This window comes from Lutjanus erythropterus, chromosome 10 (genome assembly GCF_056507025.1).
Source record: "Lutjanus erythropterus isolate fLutEry1 chromosome 10, fLutEry1.hap2, whole genome shotgun sequence".
Taxonomy (NCBI): domain Eukaryota; kingdom Metazoa; phylum Chordata; class Actinopteri; order Lutjaniformes; family Lutjanidae; genus Lutjanus; species Lutjanus erythropterus.
This window is the reverse complement of record NC_139326.1, coordinates 23,666,017-23,681,127: the sequence shown is the minus strand read 5'-3', so window position 1 is coordinate 23,681,127 and position 15,111 is coordinate 23,666,017. Positions and strand designations below refer to the sequence as shown.

Sequence of the window (15,111 nt, the reverse complement as noted above, 5' to 3'; positions counted from 1 at the left end):
GATCATGTAATGTAAGCCTATCTGTTGTTGTTTTTTGTTTTGTTTTGTTTTTTGAGGGGCAAAATGTTACAATTAAACCTTTAAGGAAGAGTTGGGTAAAGCACGTCAGAAATAATGTCATTCAACTGCTTTATTCTATTCATTATAACTTAACATATATGTACTGGTTTTAGAAAACCGTGTTAATATAACAGAAAAGACAATGAAATTAGCAGAATGCATGAGAGTTGTAGTACGGGGGGGCGCATATTAACTTTTTCTACAACCTTCCCAAAACTCACGAAGGGGTGCACTACCATCTACAGCAACACTGACAAGGCTGCAGTTGTACATGTGTCTGCAGACATTTTTTGTTTATCCGCTTTATGAGCGAGGTATTGGCAGATGCTTATCTGTCTATCTCAAAATGCTGGTTGATCAATAGTTTTTAATAATGATAACACAGACAATCTGACTGGCATCTGCAGTAATACAACAATAAATAATACAATTCTTAGAAAAGAGCACCATCAGTAACAGATTGTACTTGCGGCTGTATGATGTGGCTCGATTATCTGTGTCTAAATAAATCACAGGATTTATGCAAACATTAATTACATGTTAGAGGTCTTGATGACTTCAGAGATTACTAACATACTGACTAAACCCACATTAATATGTTTTTTCTCATTGCAGCAACAACACTTCCATATGTCTATATTACACTCTATGCTCCTGCTAGCTGACGTAAATTTGCTCATAAGCATAATCATTTGAAATTATAATCAGTCAGTGCCTCATTATCGGGTTGATTATTGGAAGATTATGATTGCTAGCAGGCTAATTAGCACATCACTAACAGTTAGGACTAATGCAGCAATAATCAAAGCCATTTACATGTAACCACAGGCGATATTGCTTAGTCTAACCTGTGCACTGGGCCACAGGGAATACCTCTGCTAACAATGCCACTGACTCACAGTTCGAAGGTGTTTCTAAACTAGTGACACCACATCCCACTGGGATGATGATGAGCTCCTTAGTCGCCTAGGTGATCATTCGCTCAGGTGATGATGACGCCTGACACCAGGGATATCTGTCTCATTGCTAAAGCTATCAAGCAATCCCATAATCCCATCTGGTGTGAATGCTAAGGTCAGGGCGGGATTCCCCTAAGTGCAACACATAATACGCATGGAGATGACGTCCTCTTTGTCATCATCATCATCCTCACTATGGAAACAGACACACATTTAATCCAAGATCATATGTGAAGGGACACCCTGCATATGCAGGTGGAAGAGCAGCACATGCCCTATAGAACAGATTGAACCAGGTAGATGTGTGTTTCCATGATGTGGAAAGCACAAGTTCTGTAGCGAATACTTCAGAGCTTCATTCATAATGTTGACATTTGAATTCCAGTCCCAGCAGGTGGCTGCCAACCATAGAGTCTGGATCTGCTTGAGATTTCTGCCTCTTTAAAAGGAAGTCTTTTCTCTTCAGTTGTGCTCTTGGTAGGAAATACTGGGTCTCTGCAAATAATATTATAAAGAGAACAGTCTAGACCTGCTCTATATGAAAAAATGACCTGTGATAACTTCTGTTGAATTTCTCTTTAAATAAAACTAACTTAAATAAACCTGCCTAACTAATCAAATCAATCCAATGAGCGGGTCAGCCAGTCTGGTGCAATTGGTTCATGTTAACTTCAAGTATATTCACACTTCTGGAGAGTACATATTCAGCTTTACATATTCAGATTTTCTCTCTCTGGCACTATTTTGTCTCCACCTAAGATGCGATTACAAAGAAATGTCATAATGTTTACAATCAGAGAAGCGGTCTATGAAGGTCTGCTTTAGTAAAGACAATATATTTAATAAAAACAGATTAAATCCAGTGAAACATATTATTCACATTGAAGAGTTTTTCTATTTAGGTTGATGATGTCAGAAAATATGACATCAGACATTCAAAGCTTCACTGGAAAAAGAATGCAAAGAAGCTTTGCATGTAAAAACAAAAGCAATTGGGTACAAATGTAGAAAGTATTGACCTAAAACATTCTTTGCCATTACACAATGAGTAATAACTAACTCTGCCCTCAGTACACTTCCAGTTTTCCATCTTGTGCTTGCTCGTTTTCTTCAGAGTATTTCACATCCTCAACAACAGATGATTCACTGACCTAACGGTGCAAGTTATTATCACTCTGAATTGTATCTGGCAGGTTTGGTTTGTAGGTTGTGAAAATAGGGACTTGTAAACTGAGATTTTAAGAGGAAAAAAAAAGTCATTATGTTTCTCACATCAGAAACAACAGGTTTTCCCTGAGCACACTCAACACGACCACAATGACACACAGGACATGCCACGCATATTTTCCACAACATCTAAATGGATAATTGCTGTGTTATCTCTCTGTGATCTCTGTGAGTAGCAGCAGCAAAGTGGGTGTGAGCTTTGGTTGTGGAATGGGATAGTTTGGACGTCTGCCTGATGAGTGAGGAAAGGACAAATGTATTGTCCTCCTCTCTGTCTCTAACTAGGTCTTAAAAAGACACACACACACTCACACACAGATATGAGTTGCAAGGACTCCAGCGACTTTTTTCACAGTTGTGTTCATCTTACAGACATCAATCCCAAGCTTTGTACCGAGGTCCTCCCACTCTGTCTTTTTATATTTAGCATTACAAACCCCATACTTCTGATTTACAGACCCCAAATCCAAAAATGCATAAATGCGTAATGCGTAAAACGGAAATAAAAATGGAATACAATGATTTAAAATCCTTTTTGATCTATAATCAGTTGAAAATGACAGAGAGACAAGATATTTAACGCTCAAACTGACAAAAGTGCATTGTTTTTTTTTGTCATGACTGATTATCAAAGGAAAGGCTCAGTCGTTCACAAACAAGGATGGCGCGAGGTTCACCACTTTGTGAAAAACTGCATGCACAAATAGTCCAACGGTTCAGTGCTTCTCAACAATTGCATAGAATTGTGGGACTTCACGGTCTACACTCCATAATCCTCATTAGAAGATTCAGAGAAACTGGAGAAATCAAGTAAGGGGCAAGGCTGAAAACCAACACTGAATGCCTGTGACCTTTGACCCTTCAGGTGGCACCACATTAAAAACACAGACCGTATAAAGGATACTACAAGGACTCAGGAACACTTTGGAAAACCGTGGGTTGTCACTGCATCTACAAATTCAAGTTAAGATCCAACCACGCAAAGAGAAAGAAATATATCAACCACATCCAGAAACACCAGACTGAAGCAAAGTGGAAAAGTGCGCCGTGGCCTGTTGAGTCCACAATTCAGATTGTTTTGGGAAGTCATGGATGTCGTGACCTGACTGACAGGCTAAAGAGGAAAATGACCTTACAAACTGTTTCAGCTAATACTGAAAGGTACATACAGGTTTTGGAACAACCTATGCTGCCATTCAGACAACATTTTTTTCAGAGATGTCCCAGAGAGACAGTGTAAATATAATAATATAATTCTGCATGTGTCACAACAGCATGTTTTCGTAGTAAAAGAGTTTAGGTAACAGAATGGACAGCCTGCATTCCAGACTTGTCTCCTATTGAAAATATGTGGTGCATTATGAAACACAAAATATTACAACGGACACCCCAGACATTTTAGCACCTGAAGTCATATATCAAGCAAGAATGAGAAAGAATTTAAATCTAAAAACTACAACTTTTTTTGGAATCAAATTCAGAATGAGTGTAAAAAAAATAATAAACACAGCCTCCAAACTGTATTGGAATTGGGCTTTGTAGATGTAGATGTAGATTTGCATGTCAGTCTAAACTTCTATACACTGTACATATAAAACCCTCAATCCACACCCTCTTATCACATCAAGTGATTCAGTGTTTTTTTACGTGTAAAACATAAGACTTACACAAGCGACTAATACATTGTCTTTTCAGACACTCAGCTGTACTATGTGATACGTGTTTATGGGTGTGTGCATCACCTTTGAGAACAAGATACAAACAAAGATAACAGACAGAATGAAAGTGACTAAACACAGCACTCAGCATATGTCTAAGAACTGATTAATTATCACACTTACTCTGACGTCACAGTCTTCACAGATTCTCAGCCAAACCTCTGACACAGAACTCCCCTCTCAGCATGTGTGTCTGCGTGTGCGCACAGTGTGACTTCACAGACACGCCCTCACTGGGAGTGACAGAAATGATCTTCGCAGATACTTTACTTCAGTATTGCACCAGCACTGACATCATAGTGGGAACGTCTGCTCTGACACAAAGCAGCAGCCCCTGATGAGCAAGTATGAGTTTACAAAACCAAAAGAAAACGACTGAAAAAATGTCAGCACCCCTATGACTGTGTTGTGAGAATCAACAGAGAGCACGAGTGCAACTAGCAGGGGGATTATTGTCAAGATGGGAAGTAAGTCATTACTTAGAGGCTGAAACTGTATGAAAGCACAGTTCATCCAAAAAGGATGATTTGAACCAGATTTGACAGCCAGGAGGGAGGGAGTGAAAGAAAGAAAGAATCAGTGATGGAGCAAATTGCTCATATTTTCCACTGATATTTTGTATTTTTACCTGCCAGAATAGTTGATATATTTTTAAATGTCACTTTTTGGTGGGGTCTGTTTGAGTTTGGTCAAGCCACGAAGCACCACAAACACCCAGACTACATCACCATCTTAAATGTGTAAAAGTAGAGGCCGCACGTAACACTATCACAAATCTTAAGCTAAGAAGCTGGATATTAACATGATAATGCTCCCAATAACAATTTATATTCAACTGTATCTGGCAGGTTGGCCAGCAAATGAAGGGTGTGACAATTATTATAATTATCAGCTATATTATAACTGACAGTTATGTTCAATGTCCAGTAATCAGTCGATTATTATTTGAATTAGTTGTTCAATCCATAAAATGTCAGGAAATTGAGGAAAAAAATCACTTTACTGGAGATTAATAAAAAACTGCATATCACATTTAAAAAGACAGAATTCTGAGAATTCTGACCTTTTTTCCTTAAATTACTCAAACCAACGAGCCAATCGACAATTAATTTAATAGTTGCTATTAGTTGTTGCAGCTCTAATAGACTGTAAGACCCTCTGGCACAAACACCTGGATTTTGGACTATACACTTTAAGAAAAATCTTGACTTGCAAGTTTATCTGTGCAAAATACACATTTTTGGCAGACAATAACATGCTGGGGTTCTGGATCAGGTGATAGTTAATCTTTGTTGTAAACAAAGCCCAATATCTGTCTGATGTCTAAAGAATGTTCCTTGAAACTGAAAAGTAGATGGACACACTAAGATAAAAGCATTGCTGCACCCTGAAAAGCATTCTGTCATCAGTAATTTAGCCACAATAGTCCACAGCTACATGAGTAGACAAAAACATGCCCTGTAGGGACGGCGTTTCCCACAAGAGTAGAGTTTCTCGCTTCAGTTTAGAGTAGAGTTGCAAGGAGGAAAAAAAAAAAAGAAAAGAGGGATTGCTGCTTGTTGCTAGAAAACCTTTCAGCTGCACTGTACCTGAGGTTAAAACATGAAACGTACAGTAGTATGAGGGCACTGAGATAGATGAGTTACTTTATACTGTAGGACGCTCACTGCTGGGTCACATATGTGCCTAAGGACAATGCACAGCTCTTTTATCCTGTCTCTGTCTGTCTTTGGCCCTCCATCACTTCTGTCTCCATCTTCTCCGTATGTCTATTTCACACACACACACACACACACACACACACACACACACACACACACACACACACACACACACACACACACACTAAATGGCATAGATCAATGACTCATTCATTTTCAGCCCTGGGTCACTTGCGCAATTAAAACACCACAGGAGTTGACCTGACAGTTCTGTGAGGAGACGTACGGGAGAGAGAGGACAGGGCAGAAGTGTCTTTGATAAATAATCAGCTGAGGATGCTCTGTTTTCACAATATGAAGTACAAACTTGATATTTTTGTTTCTTCCCAGAGTGCAAACAAACACAACAACAAATGTTTCAATAGAAGATAAAAAAAAGTACCAAAACTTTCTCTTTTACTAAAACTAGGACACAAATCTGGAGAGAGTTATAAAAAAAAAAATGGCAGTCACAGATGTGTTTGGAGAGTGTGGAGCAGTGTTGATCAGAACGGAGCTGTGCAGAGGGAAGATGACACTCGATTTATTTTAGAAAGCTGGAAGGACAAAGAGGGGAGCAGCCAGTGGAGGAAGGACAAGGAGAGACATGTCAGAGCTGTGAGTGTGTGTGTGTGTATGAGTATATTCAAGAGTCTGTATTTATACTGATTGTGAGGAGTGTGTTGCACTGCATGCATGCAGGAGTGCTGGTAGGCTACGTGATCCTGAACGTGTGTGTTGTAACCTTGACCACGTTCTTAGTGCAAAACAGCAACCCATGACAGAGGAGGAGAATGTAGAAACCAAAGGTGACAGACAGGTGACACGAAAGATTCAGACATACTGCACATAAAGGAAAGGCTGTGTTGTTCTGGTGATGCTGCAGAGCCACAGCCCCTCTGTGTTACATGTTTATACCACTGCTGAGATGTATATGAACGTTGTATATGGACTATTGTTTGGACCTATTATTTTTGGCATAGTATCTCAATAAAATTAACATGAGTGCTTTGTCAGATTCTTAGTCTTGTTTACTGATTCTCTGATCAGATATTTAATTATGTAAATCATTACTTTTACAGCAAATTGTATTGAGACAACTGATGCACTGAGAAGTTTAAGATGTTTTCATCGTGGGGAAAAGGACTGGTGCATGATTGATTACTTTCCTTAATCTAAAATACTGAAAACAAATTAAGCTAATGTTTCATTTGCTCTGGCAGACACATCTGGCCCCTCTCCCATCCCATTCAGACAGATTTCCACCCATCCTGAATCTCGTCGGACCAATCACAACCACTTATCTAATATGAGGCTGGTTTGATATGATGGCTGTACAGAGGAGCACTTATTGGTCATTGAGGTATTTTTGGGCTGCTGATGATGTGAAACCGTTTGTGTTGTATCAGCTATCACATCAGCATTAAACGAACAACTGTTTATTTTCCTTGAAAGAGAAATAAATAACTGCACTTAAATCTTTTGTTAATAAGAAACATGTGTTTGCCATACTTAGTTTAATTTACCAGAGGCATGTTGATTGGTGCCCATTGACAACTCCCTTTGGAAATCCAAATTGAAATGAGAGATTCCAGAATAATTAGCATTCTTTGAACTGATGATGCTAGGCTAGAAAAATAACTCATGATCAAGAGAAAATACTGTAGTAGCTGCTACAATATCACAATTGACAGAGCTATACAGACCAGCTCTATAGTAAGTGAAATGTGCCTAACTCAGACTGAGTGAAGGGACAATCAAGAGACACAATGTGACCATCATTTTATTCTTTGCCTAAATTTCCACATAGAACTGTTAACTTTATGTTGCAGCACATGCACGCAGCTAATTCAATTCCACAGTTAAACAATGAAGCAGTACATGCAACCTAGTTCAGGCAGTCAATTTGAGCTACACACACGTGACATGATTATGCCTCACTCACTCAATCAACTCCAAACACGCGCTTCCAAGTTTGGCGGTCTATTCAAGCTGTAGAAATTTCCCATCTCTCCTTCTGCCTGTCAACACACTGCTGCTCTGCATCAGTGTCGATTCCCATGTTTTCAGCCCCACCATGACCCTCTTTCTACCTGCAGGCTCTGGTGGGGGTTTTAACATATTTGCTCTCCACTCCCCAATATCTCTATGCAAACATATCTACAAGGACTGATGAGGCTGGAGCCAAGACGCCAAACTATGTTCTGCTGTTGTATAATAAACATTTCAAACATGAGTTGTCTGACTGAACTCTACTATACCAGCCAAAAAATGACTCCATGAAGCAAAATGTTAGTGTTTAATAATCTCAAATTCTCAGCACTGTCTTTACTTTGTATGGAAAGTGAACAGGGGACCAAACATCTCCTTACCACCAGAAATCGTAAGTTAGACCAGAGGAGAAAAATAAACTGTAAAGAGGCCACCACCAACAGGGCAGCTAGGCCAAGAAAATATGTGGCTGACCACTTGCTGATAACCAAGACACGTATTCCCTATCTGACCTGCACACATACAGACACTCCTTCTTCGTCACACATTCACACATGAGCAGAAGCACACACACTGAAATTTTCACCCACCAGACGGCAAATGCAAGCAAAATCAGTCTTTGGCAGATAAACTTGTGAGGGTTTTGCCAAAGTGAGTAGTGCATTTTATCGTTAATAATATTTTAAATTCTTAACATGCAGCTTCTAATTGTGCCTGTCAAACATGATCCTTAAAGGTTTGCACTCTCTTGCTTTCTGTCTCTCTGTCACCTTCTGGTCTTTCTTGCCCTACCTGGTAGACGCGAGGTAAATCCTCCACTTGTCGTGACACTGCATTAGTGCTCAGTGTCACCGCACCATTCAGAAAACTCAGTCAATCGTGAGACACATATAAAGAAATCGCCATGGCAACACAGTATCATCTCGGGTCACATGGTTCAAAGCAAACCAGTTCTGCTCCGATGTATATACAGTAGAAGTCCACTTAACTATCAATCTATTTTCAGTCCTATTCATCATCTCAGGTCTGGATAACTAAAGGTCACATCTGAAAAACATGTTAGATAACTTGCAGGTTGTCCGCCACGCTAACAGAACAGATCACCTTCAACATTTACAGCCTGTCTGAAATTCCCAACTGGGGACTGACAAAGGCCAGACACAAACACTTAAGTTCAAAGTCACACATTCCCCCACTTCTCCATACTTTATCTCAACACACCATAACATCACTGCGGGTTTGAAAGTGCGGGAGAGGTGCTGCAATATGTGCGCTAAGAGGATTACATAAACGTCTGATCATTCCCAATAGAGCCACAACGATAACAATACCAAAACAAACTCAAATGTGTTGCGTTATGGCTGCATCGTGGCACAGCTGTGCCACCTCAGAACAAGCGGACAGGAAGTCAAACACTGAAAAAACATAGAGAATCCAGTCCATGGTAGTGACAAAAAAATCAAGGAAAGGAAAGAGAATCAACTCCACAAAACCCAGCGAGTAAACATAATAAACTCCGCTTCTGAAATGCTGCTGGTGGGACATGCAGCCATGTGGAGGACAGATCTTTACCTATGTAATATCACGGTAGATATCATTACAGTTCGATACGGTATTGAAAGATTTATTTATTGCAATATTTGAGGTATTGTTTAATCCCTATGGGCAGCTATTTTGATAATCAATTAATTGTTTCAATATTTTTTCACAAAAAAATGTCAAATATTTGCTGGTAATTCCCAAATCCTCATTTTCACCTCTCTTAAACTCAAGCAAATACACTGATCGACACTCAGAAGTCTGTGCACACAAACCTGCACTTACACTGTTGGGTGGAGTGGGGTCTGTTTGAGTTTGGTCAGGCCACGGGCCACGTCAAACACCCAGGCCACGTCAGTCACTGTCTTAAATACGCACAAGTGAACACTTAAATACAAAAGTACACAAATACTCATGCAAGACATGTACACTGTCACAAACGTAGAGCTAAGCAAAACAAACACAGATACTTATCTTGTGTAGTGTTCTTGTCTCGCTGAGAATGAACAGGTTTAGAAACATGACACGTCTTTCTGCATTACACATGCAAACACTGCACAAACACACCCACCTCAACACACACAGCTGGATTATCACTTACAATGCAGGTGTGTTTAAATGACAGAATAGTCACAAATTGAGTGTAAATCTTGTGAGCACAGTGATAACAATTGTGAAAGACAAGGCAGTGATGAGAATTAGTGAAAGAAGCCTTGATAAAACAGAAGAGAGGAGGGCAGGACAGATGGAGGAGGCGGTATGCTTTGTCCAGCTGAGCACTGCTTTTGGTAGTCATTCAAGAAGATGGCTCATGCAAATCTAACTGTGCCAGATTCTCAGTGTTTAACAAGAAAAAAAAAAGCTACATTCTGCAGTCAGCTCTCACATTAATATCAGGTTTATGTGTAGCTGCAACACACTGGCTTTTACACCCTCTCTGCATCAAACCACATCACGTCTGTGACCTGCACTGCTCAGAGAACCACCAACCTCAAAGACCTAATTAATATGTCTTTATTTCACACAGGCGTCATTTCCTGCTGGGGAGGTTGTAGAGCAGATTAATAAACTGACAACGTGAGAACACTGTGAACCCTGCAGGGAGGTCCGATGGAGTTCAAACACATGCTGCTGGGCAACCGCCACCCCTGCACCACTACACGAACGCTGTATATTTGTCCAGGGTTGTTCTGATCCATTTACAGCTCTGCCTCAGAGTATCACAATGGAAAAAACTGTGAATATTAACTTCCAGTGTCAAAGCTACAGGGCAGTTTCTTAGTTGGAAATGAGTGCTGACAGGCAAGGACAAGTTGAGACAGGAGGGGGAAGGAGACAGGAGGGGGGAGGACGATTTGTGCCCCCGGCATTGTTGTTCTGCATCCTGCATTTATCTAGAGCCATGTGCAGACAGGAGAACGTATGGAGTGACACGACACATTCCTCAATGAATGATGCCTTTACTGTCTTACAACCTTTAAGAGCAGGATCATATCTGAAGGTCCAGTTCCTGAATTGAACCAATGCAAAGATGATCCATTTTGCAGCTTTTCATTCACAAAGGCAAAACTCAAATGGTCAAGAAATTAGTGACTACACTATAGGCTGAAATTGAGTTATAACTAAAAATGAACTTCTTGATATTTGTTTTATCTTGTGATTAGTTTCAGAGTTCAATTTTACATTGTTTTAGAAAAAAAGCTGATAAAATCTGGCCTGTCAAAAAGATTTAGAGCCATTTTTCTCAGTTTTACCCTTTGCGCAGCTACTGCAATTAAGTCAGCGGGTAAAAAGAGCAAACCCCTCACAATGTCTATGAGGATATTGTACATCATGGAGCAGTTGGTGCTGAACTGAAGCACATATCAGCAGACTTTAGAGGACCATGCACATGAATGTCTTGTAAAAGAGCGGTTATTAAATAATTCAATGCAGGCATTCCTCACTTTGTTTTGAGTCCATGTTTGTCCCGTCCCAGTTCACATTTGGTAACAAATGTGCTACTAGTTCACCTGTCACCAAAACAGGAAGACAAATTGTTCATAACCAATGAAATGACACATACAATGGTACACATGTGTAAGGTTGGACATTGAGACCCGAGGTTTCCAAATAAAAATCGATTCCAAAATCAGGATTCCAAAGGAATCATTATGAAATTTAAATTTTCAAATTACACTGTGTACTGCAAACACCTGTTGTGAATTGACCTGGCTACCTGCATCTATAAACACACGAGTTGAATGCATGCATTTGTTTTACTAAATTGTGTCTAGCACTGTTTTCAATGAACCTACTCAGCTGTGGCTAAATTTCTTGATTAGCAGATGAATGCACATACTGTATAACAATCACCTCAATTTAGCAATACTGCTATACTACAAAACACTTCACAGTAAAATATCCTACGTAAATCCTGAAATATTTCAGGAACCAGAAAAGAGGCTACCATTGCGACAGTATCCAGCTAATGTTAGCTTAGCTCACTGTTTTCACTGCTAACATTTATTCATGGTAATCATCATCTGACACAACTCTGCTGTGAAGAATGCAGCAAGACACTCAAAGAATCGAGAATCGTTCAGAAGTGAAATTGATAATCAGAATCAGAATTGTTAAAATCCAAATGACACCCAACTCTACACTTCTGTGATTGGTTATAATGTTTTTGAGTTCACTTGACAGTTGTCCGAGACCATCCCTTTGAGGTGAACCAGAAAGTGGTTGTTTGGTTTGCTCTAGAGTTTGACTGAACAAACTGCATCATGGGTGTAAACACTCCAGGGTTCAGTTGTCAGCCTGCCCTTAGACTGAATGAACCCTGAGTCTATAAGATTTTGATCTGGAGCACATACCAGCAGATTTCAGAGGACTGTGTAGACAAATGTCTCATAAGACAGTGGGTATTAAATAATTTAACAATGCAGGCATTTCTCACATTGTCATGAGTCCAGGTTTGTCCCCTGCCAGTCCACGTTTTGGTAGCAAATGCTATACTACTTTACCAGTCACCAAAACAGGAAGATAAAACGATTTCAAACCCACAAAGTGACACATACACTGGTATGCTTCTGTGATCGGTTTGAATGATGTTCACATCAGAAATGAACCACTCCAGTCCACTTGACAGTGGTCCAAAGCAGCGAACCAGAGAGCGGTTGTTTGGTCCACACCAGAGTTTGAGTCAAGCAGTCATACAACGCAAACAAACTGCACCAAGGGCAAAACACCCCAGGGTTTAGGCTGGTGTGAACCTGCCTTTAGACAATGCCACTGGCTGGATGAACAGTGAGTTCTAATAAAAGCACACCGAGGGTCAAGACAACTGCAGGACATGTTATGTCATTGAGTCTTTCTGATAAAGCACAAAACACGCTGTAGATATGGACAGAACTAATCTAATCTGACCACAGAACATGCCTTGTATAGAAAAAAACGGTAACTGACATATCTACAGGGTGCAGGAGGTTTTGGCAGGAAGAGGCACAGAAGTTTCGATTGAGAAGAAGCTTGATGGTATCAGACGGCAGTTAAAAGACCCACAAGCAAACAGCACAGCAAACCAACAAAAAGGGACAAAAACGAAAAGGAAGGACTTGAGACAAAACTGGTGAGGCAAAGGAAAAGTACATCATAGAGCAATAAACAGGCAGATGGAGAACAATAGACTAACACACACACACATACACACACACACAACAGGATCAACATGAAAATGTTGCCAACAGGACAAAGTTGCCTGACTATTTACCATATTCCCTCTGTGTTCTTCAATGAGCTGGTGGAGCGCGACCGTGGCTTAAGAATGATACTCATGGTCTGGCTTTTCCTTCCACATCCATGCACATTACATCTGCTAGCGTGCACACATGAAGTTACACACACACACACACACACACACACACTCCTTTCAGGGCCACCTGGAGCCCACTGACCACTGACCACAGTCCTCACTGGTCTGAAGTGACCCTGAGGGAGTTTCCTTCCCTCAGAGACAGTTCGGTGGAGTTCGCTGAGATAAATCCACACTTCTGATCCTCCTCAAGCTCCGATCGTTTGACAGGAGGTGGCTGTTCTCTCTGCTCTCCCTCCCTGTCTCTCCGTCACTTGCACTTATCTTTCTTGGATCAGAGTGTGATCTTCCTCTTTCCTAATCCAGCCATGCACTCACTCTTTTCTCACTCTGCTTCTCACTTTCAGGTCCCTCCTGTGTCTTTTTTTCTCCTGACTGGTGGAAATAAGATCGCCTCTTCCTCCCACGTTGTTTTTTTTTTCCTTCCTCCTTACCTCTGTCTCTCTTGCTTTTTTTATGACTGTGTCCCTGTCTTTGAGTTACATGACTCTCCTATTCTCGCTCTCTGTTTCCCGGAGCTGCAGCTTGGGTATGTCTGGAGTGGGAGGGGTTGTTTTGGTAGTAGTAATTCCTTGAAGGGCGGGACTTGTATCCCCGAGCAATCCTGACAATCGTCTCAAGTGTCAATCACTCGGCTGCCACAGTAACCTAAAACCAGCAGCTGAAGCATGCCAATGATCTGCAGAGAGCCTACATACAAAGGCTGCATTGGCTGAGTGTCATTATTCCAATGAGAGACGCAATAAATTGAGAAGACAAGGGATTTAGTGAGAACCTGTTTTGGCAGACTAACAAGAGGTTAGGAATGTATTGGTACAAAATTGAGACGATAACATGTGGGAGTGAAGATATGAGAAAGGAAAATTAATCACAAAATTAATTTTACTATTAATCATAGCAAGCTATTCTTATGATTACATTCATGATTTATCCATTGTGTCAAAATTACAGAGGAATATTATAGCCAGAAATAAATGTTAAAGTGTTGATAATAATTAGAAATACTGAAAATAAAGTTGAAACATCAGCAATTAAATTGAAATATAATCTGGACTTGATTCTCAACATGGTATTTCAAGGTTATTTTTAACATTTTGACTTTATTCTCAAAACGCAAAATACAAAGAATCAGATACAGAAAATCAATTTTATTCTCAATATTTCAAGTTTATTCTTGACGTTTCAAGTTTATTCTCAAAATGCAAAATACAGAAAAAAAACTCTTTCCTCTCTTTTTGGCCCAGAACTCCTCGCAAATAATAAACAATAAAAACTTAACTGGTAATTTACTTTTCCAATTGCCTAAAGGACTTTATATTATAACTTTTGTTGCGGATAAGTTGTCGTTTTAATTTCTGATTTGTTCATTATGTATATTTTAATAAGTTATACATAAATATTTTAGCTTTTTTTTTTATTTTATAAATTCTGCACACCAACAGAAGCACTTGGGAGCTCTGACATACCTTCAAAGGCCAGCCCTACCCTTTTTACCATCTGCACAAACAGCCTTTAAAACAGAGGAGAGATCTTATAGTGACTCATAGTACTTAGATAAAAATGCATATCTCTCCAGCGGCCTTAAATTGTTATTTTCTGCATGAGTTATATGAATCACCTGAACCTGTTTCAGCCATCTCCCCTAAGACATATTATCATATTCCACCTCAACAGAATAGTTTTTACTTCTTATTATACCAAAGACAGCATAGGTTATTTTGGTTTTATGTGCTTATTTTCACATAAAAGAAGCATCGGTCGTGCCTTGTTGGCTATAAAATGGAGTCATCAGTGTGCTGCAATCTATGAAATCAGTTTGAGTGTGGAGCTCAGATCGTCAGGCATCGTCTGCTGTCGGAGTTGTGGGCCGGTGAGCTAACATTAGCACCGCAGCAGGCAAACAGGTGTGTCAGCTGTCTGGCATGTCAATCACACATGAATGAGTAAAGTCAGGCAAGGTACTCTGCCTTTGTATGTGTACAGATTGTAGTATGTTAAAGGATCACAACAGAAACGAGACATAAATCAGCCCATCAATTAATCAAGTCAACCAGTCATTCAAG

At 40.0% G+C, this 15,111-nt stretch overlaps 1 protein-coding gene across 4 annotated transcripts in view; it reads right to left on the bottom strand.

Annotated features, from left to right (window-relative positions):
* pde4d (phosphodiesterase 4D, cAMP-specific) overlaps window positions 1-15,111 on the bottom strand; it is a 249,146-nt gene that overhangs the window by 35,118 nt on the left and 198,917 nt on the right. The window contains exon 1 of one of the 4 annotated variants that reach the window (XM_084728721.1): window positions 12,947-13,062. The exons of the other annotated variants lie outside the window; for them this stretch is intronic. Within the exon in view, the coding sequence (XP_084584847.1) occupies window positions 12,947-13,011 (65 nt within the window). The 5' untranslated portion in view covers window positions 13,012-13,062. Of the gene's footprint in view, window positions 1-12,946; window positions 13,063-15,111 lie in introns of those variants that run through there. 4 annotated transcript variants of the gene reach the window in all.